General features: G+C 44.5%; 1 protein-coding gene and 1 pseudogene across 1 annotated transcript; both read left to right on the forward strand.

Moving 5' to 3' along the window:
* LOC118885142 overlaps positions 1-13,296 on the forward strand; it is a 584,965-nt pseudogene that overhangs the window by 536,868 nt on the left and 34,801 nt on the right.
* LOC118885386 (heterogeneous nuclear ribonucleoprotein A1-like) lies at positions 122-4,695 on the forward strand. Its single transcript, XM_036834017.1, is given in 5 exon segments — positions 122-318; positions 712-725; positions 2,682-2,855; positions 2,858-3,190; positions 3,514-4,695. Coding segments are annotated over 5 exon segments (1,242 nt in total). The 3' UTR covers positions 4,038-4,695.

The following is a 13,296-nucleotide window of genomic DNA, read 5'->3' on the forward strand; positions in this document are numbered from 1 at the left end:
TTAACACATTCCCCCTCTGGAGGCTGATGGGAACCAGGAAGTGTTTGACTTTACTGCCTCCCCTTTTAGTATAAAAGGAGCCTGAATTCTGACTCAGGCAAGATGGTCCTCTGGGGGGGGCATGAGCCTACCATCTTCTTGGTTTGCTGGCTTTCTGAATAAAGTCGCTACTCCTTGTCCCAACAACTCGTCTTTCGATCATTGGCCTGTCATGTTGCAAGCAGTACCAGCTACGTTAGACTCGGTGACAAATTTTGGTGAAGCCAGCCAGGAGCCTTGCTGCTCGTGGCCAGCTGGCCCCGGTTGGGGGATTTTCGGGTAAGCCCCTGCAGCTTCCAGGACCACTTGCCCTGAGGATCTGCCCTCCAAAATTCCCTGCTGGCAGTTGGAGCAAGGAATCGACATTTGAGAGCCGACAGGCTCCATATGGTAGGGTAAGTCGCTCCTGTGTGTACAGCCAGGAACATTATTTTCTCTCCGTTTGGGGCTTTTTCTCTGGAATAAGCCAATTTGTTTTGTATTTGAGCGGGGTACCCTGCTGGAGAGAGGAAAGAGTTGTTGGACTTCTACCCAATTTGTGAATGGGTTCATTGGTTTCTCTGGATGCTAGCATTTGTTTGTGTTTTGTTTGTCTTGAAAAGGGGGGGATGTTTCAGCTATCCCTAAATAAAGTCCTCTGAGGCACATTTTGGATAACGGATCTGATTATAGCTATGAGCCCATGGGTAAGAGGAAGATGTTATCTTGTTGTAACAATGTGTGGCCACAGTACCTGTTAGGATCTCCACTGGGGGTGTAGAAAGGGTTATCTTGGGACCCTGTGCACCATGTACTGCTACTCTTGCTGTGTTAATTACGTCGTTTGTGGTCTCCTGTGTTGTTGATATATGTAAAACCCCAAGACCAAACTTGGGGGTTTATTTAGGATTTTCTGTCTGTTCTTTGGGCTTTTTGTTTCATTTTGTGTGGTACTGTTTCTCCATTTACAGCCAAATCAGTTTGTGGTACTTAAAACTTTTACTGATATCAAACGGAGGAAAAGAACAGGAAAAAACCTGTCTGTTCTTGTCCAAGAGTGGGACATTCTGATGAAGAAGAGAAAGCTTCCACTTGGTTCCTAAAATCACCAAAGGCTACAAATAGAAGTGTCTTTTCCACCATAAATACTATTAAAAGGGTTTAGCTATGTAGACAGGTGACCTTGATTTGTCCCATCTGCCAGAAGCCCAATTTGAATCCAGCCTCTTTGTAACTGATGGGTTTTACGTGGTTGTACCTGATTCATGGCTAAAATTTTGGAATGGGAACTATGAGGTCCCTGTGTTTGTGTGTTTGTACATGTGTTATAGAAGTATGGCATTGCCAAAATTAATTTTAAAAGAGCTCTATTTAATTGGCTTAAAGGAAATTAAGTGCTTATATAACTACTCAAACATAAAGAAACTGGCCAGAATGAGTTTCAGGTTCACATGATGTAGGAAATACTCAATATTGAATTAATATCTGGTGTTAAAAAGTCAGCTTAAGCTCGTTGGTTTGATACAGTTTAGAGTCATCAACATTAAGTATAATACTTTCATTGTACCTGGGTTTACTAGAAGTCAAATACATTATTTCTGTTACAAAGTTTGTCAGCAAGAAAAATAATAATGAGACAAAGCTTTTAAGTAAATAAAATAGAGGCAAATGAAGTAGAGAGTTCTGGGGTATACTATATGGGAATAATGTTTTGAGAATGTCTATATAGGATAGTCTCTCCAGATTTTCATAAATTGAAATTAAGTTCTAAGATTGAACTTAATTAAGAAATAAATCTTAAAGTGGTACAAAACCTCAATTTCATTCTCTAAGAGGACAAATTTTTTCTTCAAATATTGAACTGCTTTTGGTAATAGATTATGAGTTTCTTTAAGTGATCTGTATTTACCATTGAGATCTCTTCCACTGGTTAAAACTTTTTGATATTTTTGACAAACTTTCCAAAGATCAAGTTCTAAATGGGGTTCATTTGACCTCTGGCTAACTTGGGGGTTTTCTGGAGGGTCCCTGGAACACCTCAAATTATTTGTTTTCTCTCCATCTCAGAGAGAGGAATATTAAACTAATTGGGCTTATTTGGTGTGTCGAAAGCATGGGAGACATTGTCAAATGAGTGATAAACTTCTTAGATTGTTATCATATGGGTAAACGTTATCAATATACGTATTTTAGAAATTATATGGAACTCCTAAAATCCTGGTATATCCTGGTAAATGATGTCAGTCATAATTTTAGTAATTATATTAAGTGGTTTGTCACAGCAGTAATTAAGTTTCTGTTCAATTGCATCATAATCCCAGTTGTTTGATCCCAAATCAAAAAGGCACCCTTTGGGGCTTCCCTGGTGGCGCAGTGGTTGAGAGTCCGCCTGCCAATGCAGGGGACACGGGTTCGAGCCCTGGTTTGGGAAGATCCCACATGCCGCGGAGCAGCTGGGCCCGTGAGCCACAACTACTGAGCCTGCGCGCCTGGAGCCTGTGCTCCGCAACAAGAGAGGCCGCGATAGTGAGAGGCCCGCGCACCGCGATGAAGAGCGGCCCCCGCTTGCCGCAACTAGAGAAAGCCCTCGCACAGAAATGAAGACCCAACATAGCCATAACTAAATTAAAAAAAAAAAAAAAAAAAAAAAGGCACCCTTTGAGACCTTTCTGCCCTTGGATGCCTCCGAGTCAGCATCGTTGACGTCTCCCCCCCCTCCACCCCCATCGTGTCTAAGTCAGAGTCTCCCAAAGAGCCCGAACAGCTGCGGAAGCTCTTTATCGGAGGTTTGAGTTTGAGCTTTGAAACAACCGATGAGAGTCTGAGGAGCCATTCTGAGCATGGGGAACGCTCACAGATTGTGCGGTAATGAGGGATCCAAACACCAAGCGCTCCAGAGGCTTTGGGTTTGTCACATATGCCACCGTGGAGGAGGTGGAGGAGGCCATGAATGCAAGGCCACACAAGGTGGATGGGAGAGTTGTGGAACCAAAGAGGGCCGTCTCAAGAGAAGAGTCTCAAAGACCTGGTGCCCGCTTCACTGTGAAAAAGAGTTTTGTTGGTGGTATTAAAGAAGATGCTGAAGAACATCACCTAAGATATTATTTTGAACAGTATGGGAAAACTGAAGTGACTGAAATCATGACTGAGCAAGGTAGTGGCAAAAAGAGAGGCTTTGGGGCTTCCCTGGTGGTGCAGTGGTTGAGAATCTGCCTGCCAATGCAGGGGACACGGGTTCGAGCCCTGGTCTGGGAAGATCCCACATGCCGCGGAGCGGCTGGGCCCGTGAGCCACAACTACTGAGCCTGCGCGTCTGGAGCCTGTGCTCCGCAACAGGAGAGGCCGCGATAGTGAGAGGCCCGCGCACCGCAATGAAGAGTGGCCCCCGCTCGCCACAACTGGAGAAAGCCCTCGCACAGAGACGAAGACCCAACACAGCCATAAATAAATAGAACTCAATTATTAAAAAAAAAAAAAAAAAAAAAAGAGAGAGAGGCTTTGCTTTCATAACCTTTGATGACCATGACTCTGTAGACAAGACTGTTGGTCAGAAATACCACACGGTGAATGGCCACAACTGTGAAGTAAGGAAAGCCCTATCTAAGCAAGAGATGACTAGTGCCTCATCCAGCCAAAGAGGTCAAAGTGGTTCTGGAAACTTTGGCGGTGGTCACAGAGGTGGTTTTGGTGGGAATGACAGCTTTGGTCGTGGAGGAGACTTCAGTGGCCGAGGTGGCTTTGGTGGCAGCCGTGGTGGTGGGGGATATGGTGGCAGTGGGGATGGCTATAATGGATTCGGTAACTATGGAAGCAATTTTGGAGGTGGTGGAAGCTACAATGATTCTGGCAATTACAACAACCAATCTTCAAATTTTGGACCCATGAAAGGAGGAAACTTTGGAGGCAGAAGTGCTGGCCCCTGTGGTGGTGGAGACCAATACTTTGCCAAACCACAAAACCAAGGTGGCTGTGGTGGTTCCAGCAGCAGCAGGAGCTATGGCAGGGGCACAAGGTTTTAACTACTGCCAGGAAACAAAGCTTAGCAGGAGAGGAGAGCCAGAGAAGTGACAGGGTAGCTCCAGGTTACAACAGATTTGTGAACTCAGCCAAGCACAGTGGTGGCAGGGCCTAGCTGCTACAAAGAAGACATGTTTTAGACAATACTCATGTGTGTGGGGAAAAAAAAACTCGAGGACTGTATTTGTGACTAATTGTATAACAGGTTATTTTAGTTTCTGTTCTGTGGAAAGTGTAAAGCATTCCAACAAAGGGTTTTAATGTAGGTTTTTTTTTTTGCACCCACGCTGTTGATGGTTAAATGTAATGTAGTCTGATCATGACGCTGAATAAATGTGTTTTATTTAAAAAAAAGTGCTGTGTAAAGTTAGTCTACTCTGAAGCCATTTTGGTAAACTGCCCCAACAGTGTGAACTTAGAATTCCTTCAAGGTGATGCCAGGTTCCATTCAAAATTTATTTACAACCTGGTTTGGTGGAGAAGCTATTGTCTTCAGAAACCTTGGTGTAGTTGAACAGACAGTTACTGTGTTGTGACCTAGAGTTCATCGTTAAAAGGGTCACCCAAGCAAAGTCATGGAGTTTTTTGGATATTAATATGATTGTTAATTGGGCGATTGGGATTGACGTGTATACACTGATGTGTATAAAATTGATGACTAATAAGAACCTGCAGTATAAAAAAACAAAACAACTAATACTAAACTTTCATTGGGTTATTTGTATGGAAATATGTTAATATAAATGTTTCAGACATTACATGAAATTTCTAAAAATCTTATATGTTCTGGTATAATGTTATAAGTCATAATCCTAGTTATTACTTTAAAATGTATATCTCAGAAATAACTAAATTTCCTTGTCAATTGCATTATTATGAACTTTCATCAAATCTTTAACCGTGGTCATTTTTAAGTCTTTTGTCATTTACAGACAGTTCTGGGTGTACTCTGTTGCTTTTGCAAATATGTTCCTATAAAAGGGTTTCATCTTCAAGAAATTCATGGAAAAGACTCTGACAAGTACAGGTTTCTGGTAACTGACTGTACTGCTGAACTGAATGAATAAGCATTTTCAGAACTCTAATGAAAAACTGATGAACTCATAAAAGTGCTAACAAAAGATCAAGATGAAAAAAAAAATTAATTACATGGGACTGAGTGAACTGATGAGGATGAGTATAATTTTTGTGACTTTCTGTTTCAATTAAAAAAAAAAATCCCACAAGGACTCAGAGGCAAAGAATATACAAATCAATTTTCACTGCAAAGTAAAGGAGCTGTTACAGTAGAGGATTACTGGACTGAATGTCAATATTATGACATAGTATGATTGTGTTTCGTGTTTGGTAATTGCAATCATTGTTGCTTTTGTTGTGGTCATCCATGTACAATGCTTGGTGTCAGTCTATCTCTTGTAAAAATAAAATACAGTGTGTGTGTGTGTGTGTGTGTGTGTGTGTGTGTGTGTGAAAAAAATAAATAAATAAATAAATAAATTTAAAAAAAGAGATTACCCTGAACAGAGGGCAGGGCCAGATGATACACGGCCTTGAGAGATGGCAACCAAGGAAGCACCTTAGAAATGATGTGATCATTTCTGCCTCTTCTCTCTTGCACTGAGGAGTCCAATAAAAACTTTCACCCCCATCATTTTCAAATGCCATGTTCTGCCCCCTAAGCCAGCTTTATCCTCCGCTTAGGACCCAGCCAGACAATGTCCTTCACACCTAAATCAGAGCCCGGTGAGTAAATGATTCACCCTACTCAAATTATTCCCAGCACCCTGAAACTTCTTTTCCCTTCCAGCCCCACCGCGGCCTCCCCATCCAAATTAACATGGAACTTTCCAAGGCACTCTGTTATGGATTCCCCACAGGGGTGACAACCATTGGTAACCTGGCCCCGTTGTTAGATATCATACAATTTTTTTTTTTTTAAAGAAATTCAAAAAAAATATATGATTGTTGGCACATCCTGTGCAATATATCTAAATTGAATTCTGGTACCAGGTAAAGTTATAGATGGGAATGAAGCTTGTGTATCATCCATTATCATGTGTAATCAATAAATGATTTAATACCCTCTTAAAAAGAAACTCACCCTTTTAATGGTTATATGATCAATTGTTATCTGTAGTTTTACAGTGGCTGTTGAATGACTCTATAGCTATTTTGTGAAAAAGCAGGGAAGAATGATGACATCCTTTATGCGCAAGGATTGGTACTATTATCAGGGAAGGTACGAAAAGGCAGGGAATGAGAGCGAGGCTGTGTTGCTCCAAACCTTAACTCCTCTGGCCGAGCCAGGTGTCCCAGCTGCTCTGGCAATTATGCCACCCCTTCCACCACTTTCCGTTCCCATCCAGCCCCTATTCCTTACACTGAGGCCCAGGACTTCCCCTCCTTATAGGGGTCAGTTAGAAAATCCTGTGTTAGTTTCAGGGGTACGGGGACTTGGTCTGGAATTGCCATCTAAGACCCGACAGGGCACCCAATTTGGGCCAGGAGCCATATCCCGGACGGGCAGTTTCCCTTACGCCGTTATCTCACAGGGGGCCTAAATGCAAATGAATAGCCGGCTGGATTTCTCAGGCTTGTTTAATTGGAAAGATTGCAGTCCTCATAAGATCGCAGCCCTCCTTATAAGGAGGATCCCCTACACCTGAAGCCCACTTGGAAGCACCCACAGCTGAACCAAAATGGGACCCCCCCCCCCCCCCCCCCAGTGAGGGAAGAAGGCCCTTATTAGAGCACTACTCATTAGCGCACCTTGGCAGGGCCTTGCAAAGGGAAAGCAAAGCAAAAGCGTTTGAGCAACAGTCAAGAAATTCAGCAAAACAAATGAAGACCTCTCTGAAATTTTGGAAAGGATTTATCAGGCCTACAGACGTCATACTAATGCAGATCCTGAGGCCCCTGAAAATATTAGAATGGTACATTTGAGCTTTTGGGGCAAAGTGCCTCCGATATCAGGAGAAAGTTGCAAAAATTAGATGGTACATTTGGAATGAACCCTCCTCAATTGGTAGATGTTGCTTTTAAAGTGTTCAACAGGGAACAACAACAGAAAAATGAAGATGCAAAACGACACACCACTCTTTTGGCAATGGCATTGGATTCCCAGAAGGTGAGTAACCTGAAGAGAGGTGAGCACCCACTGGGGAAGGAACAATGTGCTTACTGGAGGGAGGGGGAACACTGGAGAAGATTGCCCTCGGCTAAAACAGAAGAACAATAAAAGACAAGAACCTCTCATATGGTAGAAAGAGAGGAACACTGAATGAAGAGGCCCAGGGGCTCCCTTGGCCTTGAGGCACCTAATTCCCCACAGAAGTCGGGGGTGAAATTGACAGTGGGGAATGAGCTGATTAACTTTCTGATAGACCTCACCCTGAAGTTTTTCCACCAGAATAGCTTGACATCAGAGTCCCACCAGAACACGCTTTAAGCCTACAGATGGGGCTCATGAAAATCCCTGGAAAGGAGACGGAGCTCTTTCCCGCAGGGTCTTAAAAATAACCCAAAGACTGCTGTCAGACCTCCACAGATGGGGACTCAACACAGGAAACTGCCCCACCCAGGACTGAAAAACAGACTTTCCTCAAATGCCTTGAACTGCAAGAAATTTCAGATAACCTGCTAGTGTTTGTGTGGACACTTGTTCAGGATGGGTGGAAGCATATCCCACGGACAGAAAATCTCTGAAGTGGTTAAAGCCCTTCTAAGGGATATTATCCCCTGATTTGGAAGAAGGCATTAAAACTACATTCTTCCTGGAGACCATAATCAACAGGAAAAACCAAGAAAATGAATCATACATTAAAAAGGAACGTCGCTAAAACATGTCAAGAGACATTGAACTTGGGATAAGGCCTTGCCAGCTGCCCTGCTATGGATCAGTGGCTCCCAGAAGCAGGCTTAAATTAAGCCCCTTTAGAATACTGTATGGCAGGCCATTGCAGGTGTGTGCCCAGGCAGGAGAATCTATAAATGCTAAAGACCTAGCGGTGGCCAATCACATTAAAACTGTGGGCGCTATTTATTCATGAGTTTACCTCCAACAGGTCTGCCCATCCAACCGAAGTAGACGGGAATTCCATCGCCATTGCCCATTGGAGAAGGGGCAACCAATTTGTTTAATTGTGTCCAAAGAAATAGCACCAGAATTTAGTATATGTATTAAACTGGAACCAAAACCCCAAGTTCAGTTACGAATTAGACAAGAAACTGCTAAGAGGTTTCATCAGGTTTAAATAGTTGTAGATAAAAAGGACTAACTAAAGATTCTAAGGAATATTCCTCACCTCCGTTCAGCAGAAGGGTCTTCATTCCTTTTCCCACAAGATTGTGGGATGGAAATTGACAGTGGGGAATTGTAATAGGGAAGAACACTTTGTATTCCATGACAAGTTCATCCCTGAAGGCATGTTGCCTAGAAGCTTAAATTATACATAATGGCCCATCTCTGGGAACCCTGCCTCCCAGGTCATGAGCGTTAAGCTAAAATACCTTTGTTTAGCTCAAAGGAAACCTCCTGACCAGATCCACCTGTGAATGACTGCAGGGAGGAAGAAATTAACACATTCCCCCTCTGGAGGCTGATGGGAACCAGGAAGTGTTTGACTTTACTGCCTCCCCTTTTAGTATAAAAGGAGCCTGAATTCTGACTCAGGTAAGATGGTTCTTTGGGGGCATGAGCCCACCATCTTCTTGGTTTGCTGGCTTTCTGAATAAAGTCGCTACTCCTTGTCCCAACAACTCGTCTTTTGATCATTGGCCTGTCATGTGGCAAGCAGTAGGAGCTTAGACTCAGTAACAAAAGAACAGTGTAATTTATATCAGTTTTTGAAAATGTATTGCTCTTTTTAAAGCAGTGGTTAGTAAAAATGTTTTTAATTTAAAAATTAAAAAAGAGGAGACAGAGGACAAAGGAAGGAGACAGAGGACTGGAGTGACCTCAGCTGGGGGCGGGGTTTCACAGTGTTGGGTGCTGCAGAGAGGTAGTCAGCAGGAGCAGGGGCTGTGTACATCATCAGAGGCATTTTTTATTTTATTTTATTGTTTTTATTGACGTATAGTTGATTTACAATCTTGTGCCAATCTGCTGTATGGCAAAGTGACTCAGTTATACACATATAGACATTCTTTTTTTATATTCTTTTCCATTACAGTTTATCACAGGATATTGACTCTAGTTCCCTGTGCTGTAGAGTAGGACCTTGTTGTTTATCCCTCCTATATATAATAGTTTACATCTGCTAATGCCACACTCCCAGCCCTTCCCTCTCCCACCTCCCTCCTCCTTGGCAACCACAAGTCTGTTCTCTATGTCTGTGAGTCTGTTGCTGTTTCATAGATAGGTTCATTTGTGCCATAGTTTAGATTCCACATGTAAGTGGTATCACATGGTATTTGTCTTTCTCTTTCTGACTTACTTCACTTAATAATCTCTAGTTGCATCCATGTTGCTGCAGACATCAAAGGCATTTTAGAAGAGGCTCTGCTTGCCATAGCTTCTGGCAGTGTTGCTTCCTACAGTGGAAAGAAGAATGTTGTTGATGGGAATTCCCAAAGTTAGGCTAAAGTGGGGGTGAAGTAACTTTTCTAGGTGAAGAGGTGATCTTTTTTTTTTTTTGATTTGTATGTGTGTGTTTTATTATATATTAGTCTCTTAAATCAAATAGAAGACAAAAAGTGGAGCTACAAACCAAAGTTACAAAAGTACTAGCTTTTCTCGTCGCCCGTCTGTCTACTTTTACCAGAGGTGTTTATTTCTTCATAAGGCTTTGAGCTACTGTCCAGGGTCCTTGACTGCAACCTGAAGAACTCCCTGTGGCAGGCGGGTCTGGTGGTTAAGAACTCTCTCAACTCTTGATTAACTGGGAATGTCTTGATTTCTCCCTCATTTTCGAAGGAAAGTTTTGCTAGATATAGGATTCTTGGTTGACGGTTTCTTTCCTTCAACACTTCAAGTACATTGAGTCATGCCATCTGGCCTCCGAGGCTCCTGATGAGAAATCTGCTCAATGACCTTCCTGGCAAACCTTCTCTCAGCTTCATAGACTTTCATAATGTACCGTATCATGTCTTATGCAACAGAACATTTTGTATAGTATCGTGAAGTCAGTTAAGTTGTAACGTTATTTTGAGACCAGAATTTAAGGAAAAGGAATTGAACATTTCAAGTGTAGACATTATGAGGTCTCTAAAATTATTACACATTTTCAAACTAGAAATAAAAAGGCCACTGAAGTATCCTGCAGATTTTTATTTATAACAAAGTGAATACCAATATCTAATAACACACGTAAAGAAAAATTTCTTTGGGATCCTTTTTCCTAAGTGTAAAGGGGCCTTGAACTCAAAAAGTGAGACAACCACTGTGGTGTATCCCCAGCGGTGATGGGTCCATTTCTTGCTCTGACCTCAGAGTGCACCATTGTGATGTACTTCACAAAGCCCTATGAAAGAGAAAGGTGGGCCCAGGTTTTTGGTCCTTAGAGCCCAGGAAGCTGCTTTTGGTGACCTGACGGCCGTGGACCTACAGTTAGCTTGTGTTTTCCTTGTTTCTGCCATTTTGTTGATTTTCGTTTCTCTTTTCTCTACTCTTTTTTATTTGTGTCATTGTTCTTTCTACAGTTAGCATAGTGAGTATTGTTGGTATAGTTAATACTTGATTAGCATAGTTAGTGTAGTTAGTACTAGTTAGCGCTGTTGGTACAGTTAGCGTAGTTAGCGTTGTTAGTAGAGACAGCACACTTAGCCCTGTTAGTACAGTTAGCATTGTTAGCGTAGTTAGCGTTGCTCGGTAGTGCTGTCAGTCAGTGTAGTTAGCAGATCACCAGGATGCAGGGCCTCACAGCCAAATCTGTTGGCAAGGCGGCTCATATTGATGACTTCCAGATCCTCCACACCATTGGTGAAGGCACCTTCGGTAAAGTGAAGTTGGCCCGGCACATTCTGACCGGGACACAGGTGGCTGTGAAGGTCATAAAGAAAAGGCGTCAGAGCTTCTCAAGCGTCCAGGCACTTTTCTGGGAAGTGTGCAGTCTGAAGGCTCTGAATCACCCCAATATTTTAAAACTGCTGGGGGTGATTGACACAGAGGAGACATTTTTCGTGGTGATGGAGTACCTCAGTGGGGGGGACATGTCCCGCTATTTGAAGACCCATGGCCGTATGACAGAGGCGCAGGCCCGAGGCCCGTTCCAGCAGCTGGTCTCCGCCCTGCAGCACTGCCACCGGAGGGGCATCGTGCACCGGGACCTGAAGCCACTGAGCCTCCTCTTTGATTCCAACATGAATATCAAACTTACAGACTTTGGCCTCAGCAACAAGTGTGATGACATTTTCCAACTGGACACGATCTGCGGCACACACCCTTATGCTGCCCCGGAACTCTTCCTGGGGCAGAGCTCCAGCGGCCCTGCGGTGGACGTGTGGAGCTTGGGAGTAGTGCTCTACACCATGGTAACTGGGTCCCAGCCCTTTGTGGGAAAAGACTTCCAGGAGCTGCGGAAGCAAATCCTACAAGGGCAATACCCCATCCCACCTTATCTGTCTTTGAAGATAAGGGATCTGTTACAAAAAATGATTGCCCTCAACCCCAGTGACAGAGGCACCTTACGTGACCTCATGAGGCATCCATGGGTCAACATGGGCCAGAAGGAGCCACTCCAGCCACCCTGTGAAGAGGACCTGGAGGTGACAATGGTGAGGACTTCGGGCTTGACTTGCGACCAGATCCAGGACACTGGGACAGGCAGTGTGAGCTCCAAGAAACCCAAGGTGGAGGTCTCCATCATAACTCTGAAGCCCTTCTCTTGCGGGGACCTCTGTGGCAGTGAACTTGAGCCTTCTCCAAGCCCTGTGGTGTCCTCCCTGCAAACCAGATGGCTCTACCACAGAAAAAATGTGCAGCTGCAGGAAGACCAGCAGGCAGGGCAGAAGACCGGTGAGTCTGCCTGTCCCCCACCCAGCCTGGAGGCGAGGACTGCCACCCCCAGCCCAGCCCCCCAGTGTGGCACTGGGACATCCACCTCCAGCAGCAGCAGGATTGGAGCCCCAGAGGGAAGCAGCTGCCCCCTGGGTGTGTCCAACACTGGAAGGTCCTCCCACGCTGGGCAGCCTGAGAGTGTGTCCTCGTCCACTCTCTCTGGCCAGAGCCAGAAAAAGCAAGGGGTGGCTGGGAGAATCTGGAACTTTATTTTGAAACATCTTTGTTGCAAGCTGCCCAGCATGAGGCGTCATAATAAAGTGAGCCCATGTGAACCCCATGGATGACCGAGGCAGGAAGGTCAGGCTGCCGCGCTCCCTGGGGCCCGGTGCAGGGGAAGAGGAGTGTGTTCTCTGCACGGCCTTCAGAAGCATCGTATCCAAGACCCTGGCCAGCTCAGAGGATGGTCCGGAGCAGCCCGGGCGACCGAAAGCGAGGCCACCGTGGCTGCAGGTCTGCCCCTCAACCCCCACCTGGGTGAAACTTGAGAGACTGGACTGTCATTCCTGGGGCACGTCTCCCCTCCCCCACTCTTCTGTCTTCCGTGTTGGTGGGGGAGGGGGATAGTTCTTGTTCCAAGAACTCCTTGGTTCTTCCAATTCTAGTTAATAAACTTGATGCTCCAGAGGGGGAAAAAAAAAAAATTAAAAAAGAAAAATTTTTTAAAAAGTAAAGTAATCATTACTGACAGAAGTTATCACATACCTTAGTCCTCCAGTCTCAGACCCTGGGTTTTGTCCCTGAGTCTCTGGAACTGAGCAGTGTTGAGTTGGCCTCCTGGCTGAATAAGGAACAGAAAGGACAAGTTGTTCTGCAGGGTGTCAGTATGAAATGGCCCATTCTCCCCAGGGAGAGTTTTGTATTTATTTATTTATTTATTATTTATTTGTTTACTTATTATTTATTTTTGGCTGCGTTGGGTCTTCTTGCTGTGTGCAGGCTTTCTCTAGTTGCAGCGAGTGGGAGCTACTCTTTATTGTGGTGCGTGGGCTTCTCGTTGTGGTGGCTTCTCTTGCTGCAGAGCACAGGCTCTAGGAGCACGGGCTTCAGTAGTTGTGGCATGTGGGCTTCAGTAGTCGCGGCCCGTGGGCTCTAGAGCGCAGGCTCAGTAGTTGTGGCGCACGGGCTTAGTTGCTCTGCGGCATGTGGGATCTTCCTGGACCAGGGCTCGAACCCGTGTCCCCTGCATTGGCAGTCGGATTCTTAACCACTGCGCCAGCAGGGAAGTCCCAGAGTTTTGTATTTTTTATTCTAGTTTGTAATAC

The sequence above is a fragment of the Balaenoptera musculus genome, chromosome 19 (assembly GCF_009873245.2).
Source record: "Balaenoptera musculus isolate JJ_BM4_2016_0621 chromosome 19, mBalMus1.pri.v3, whole genome shotgun sequence".
NCBI classification, from domain to species: domain Eukaryota; kingdom Metazoa; phylum Chordata; class Mammalia; order Artiodactyla; family Balaenopteridae; genus Balaenoptera; species Balaenoptera musculus.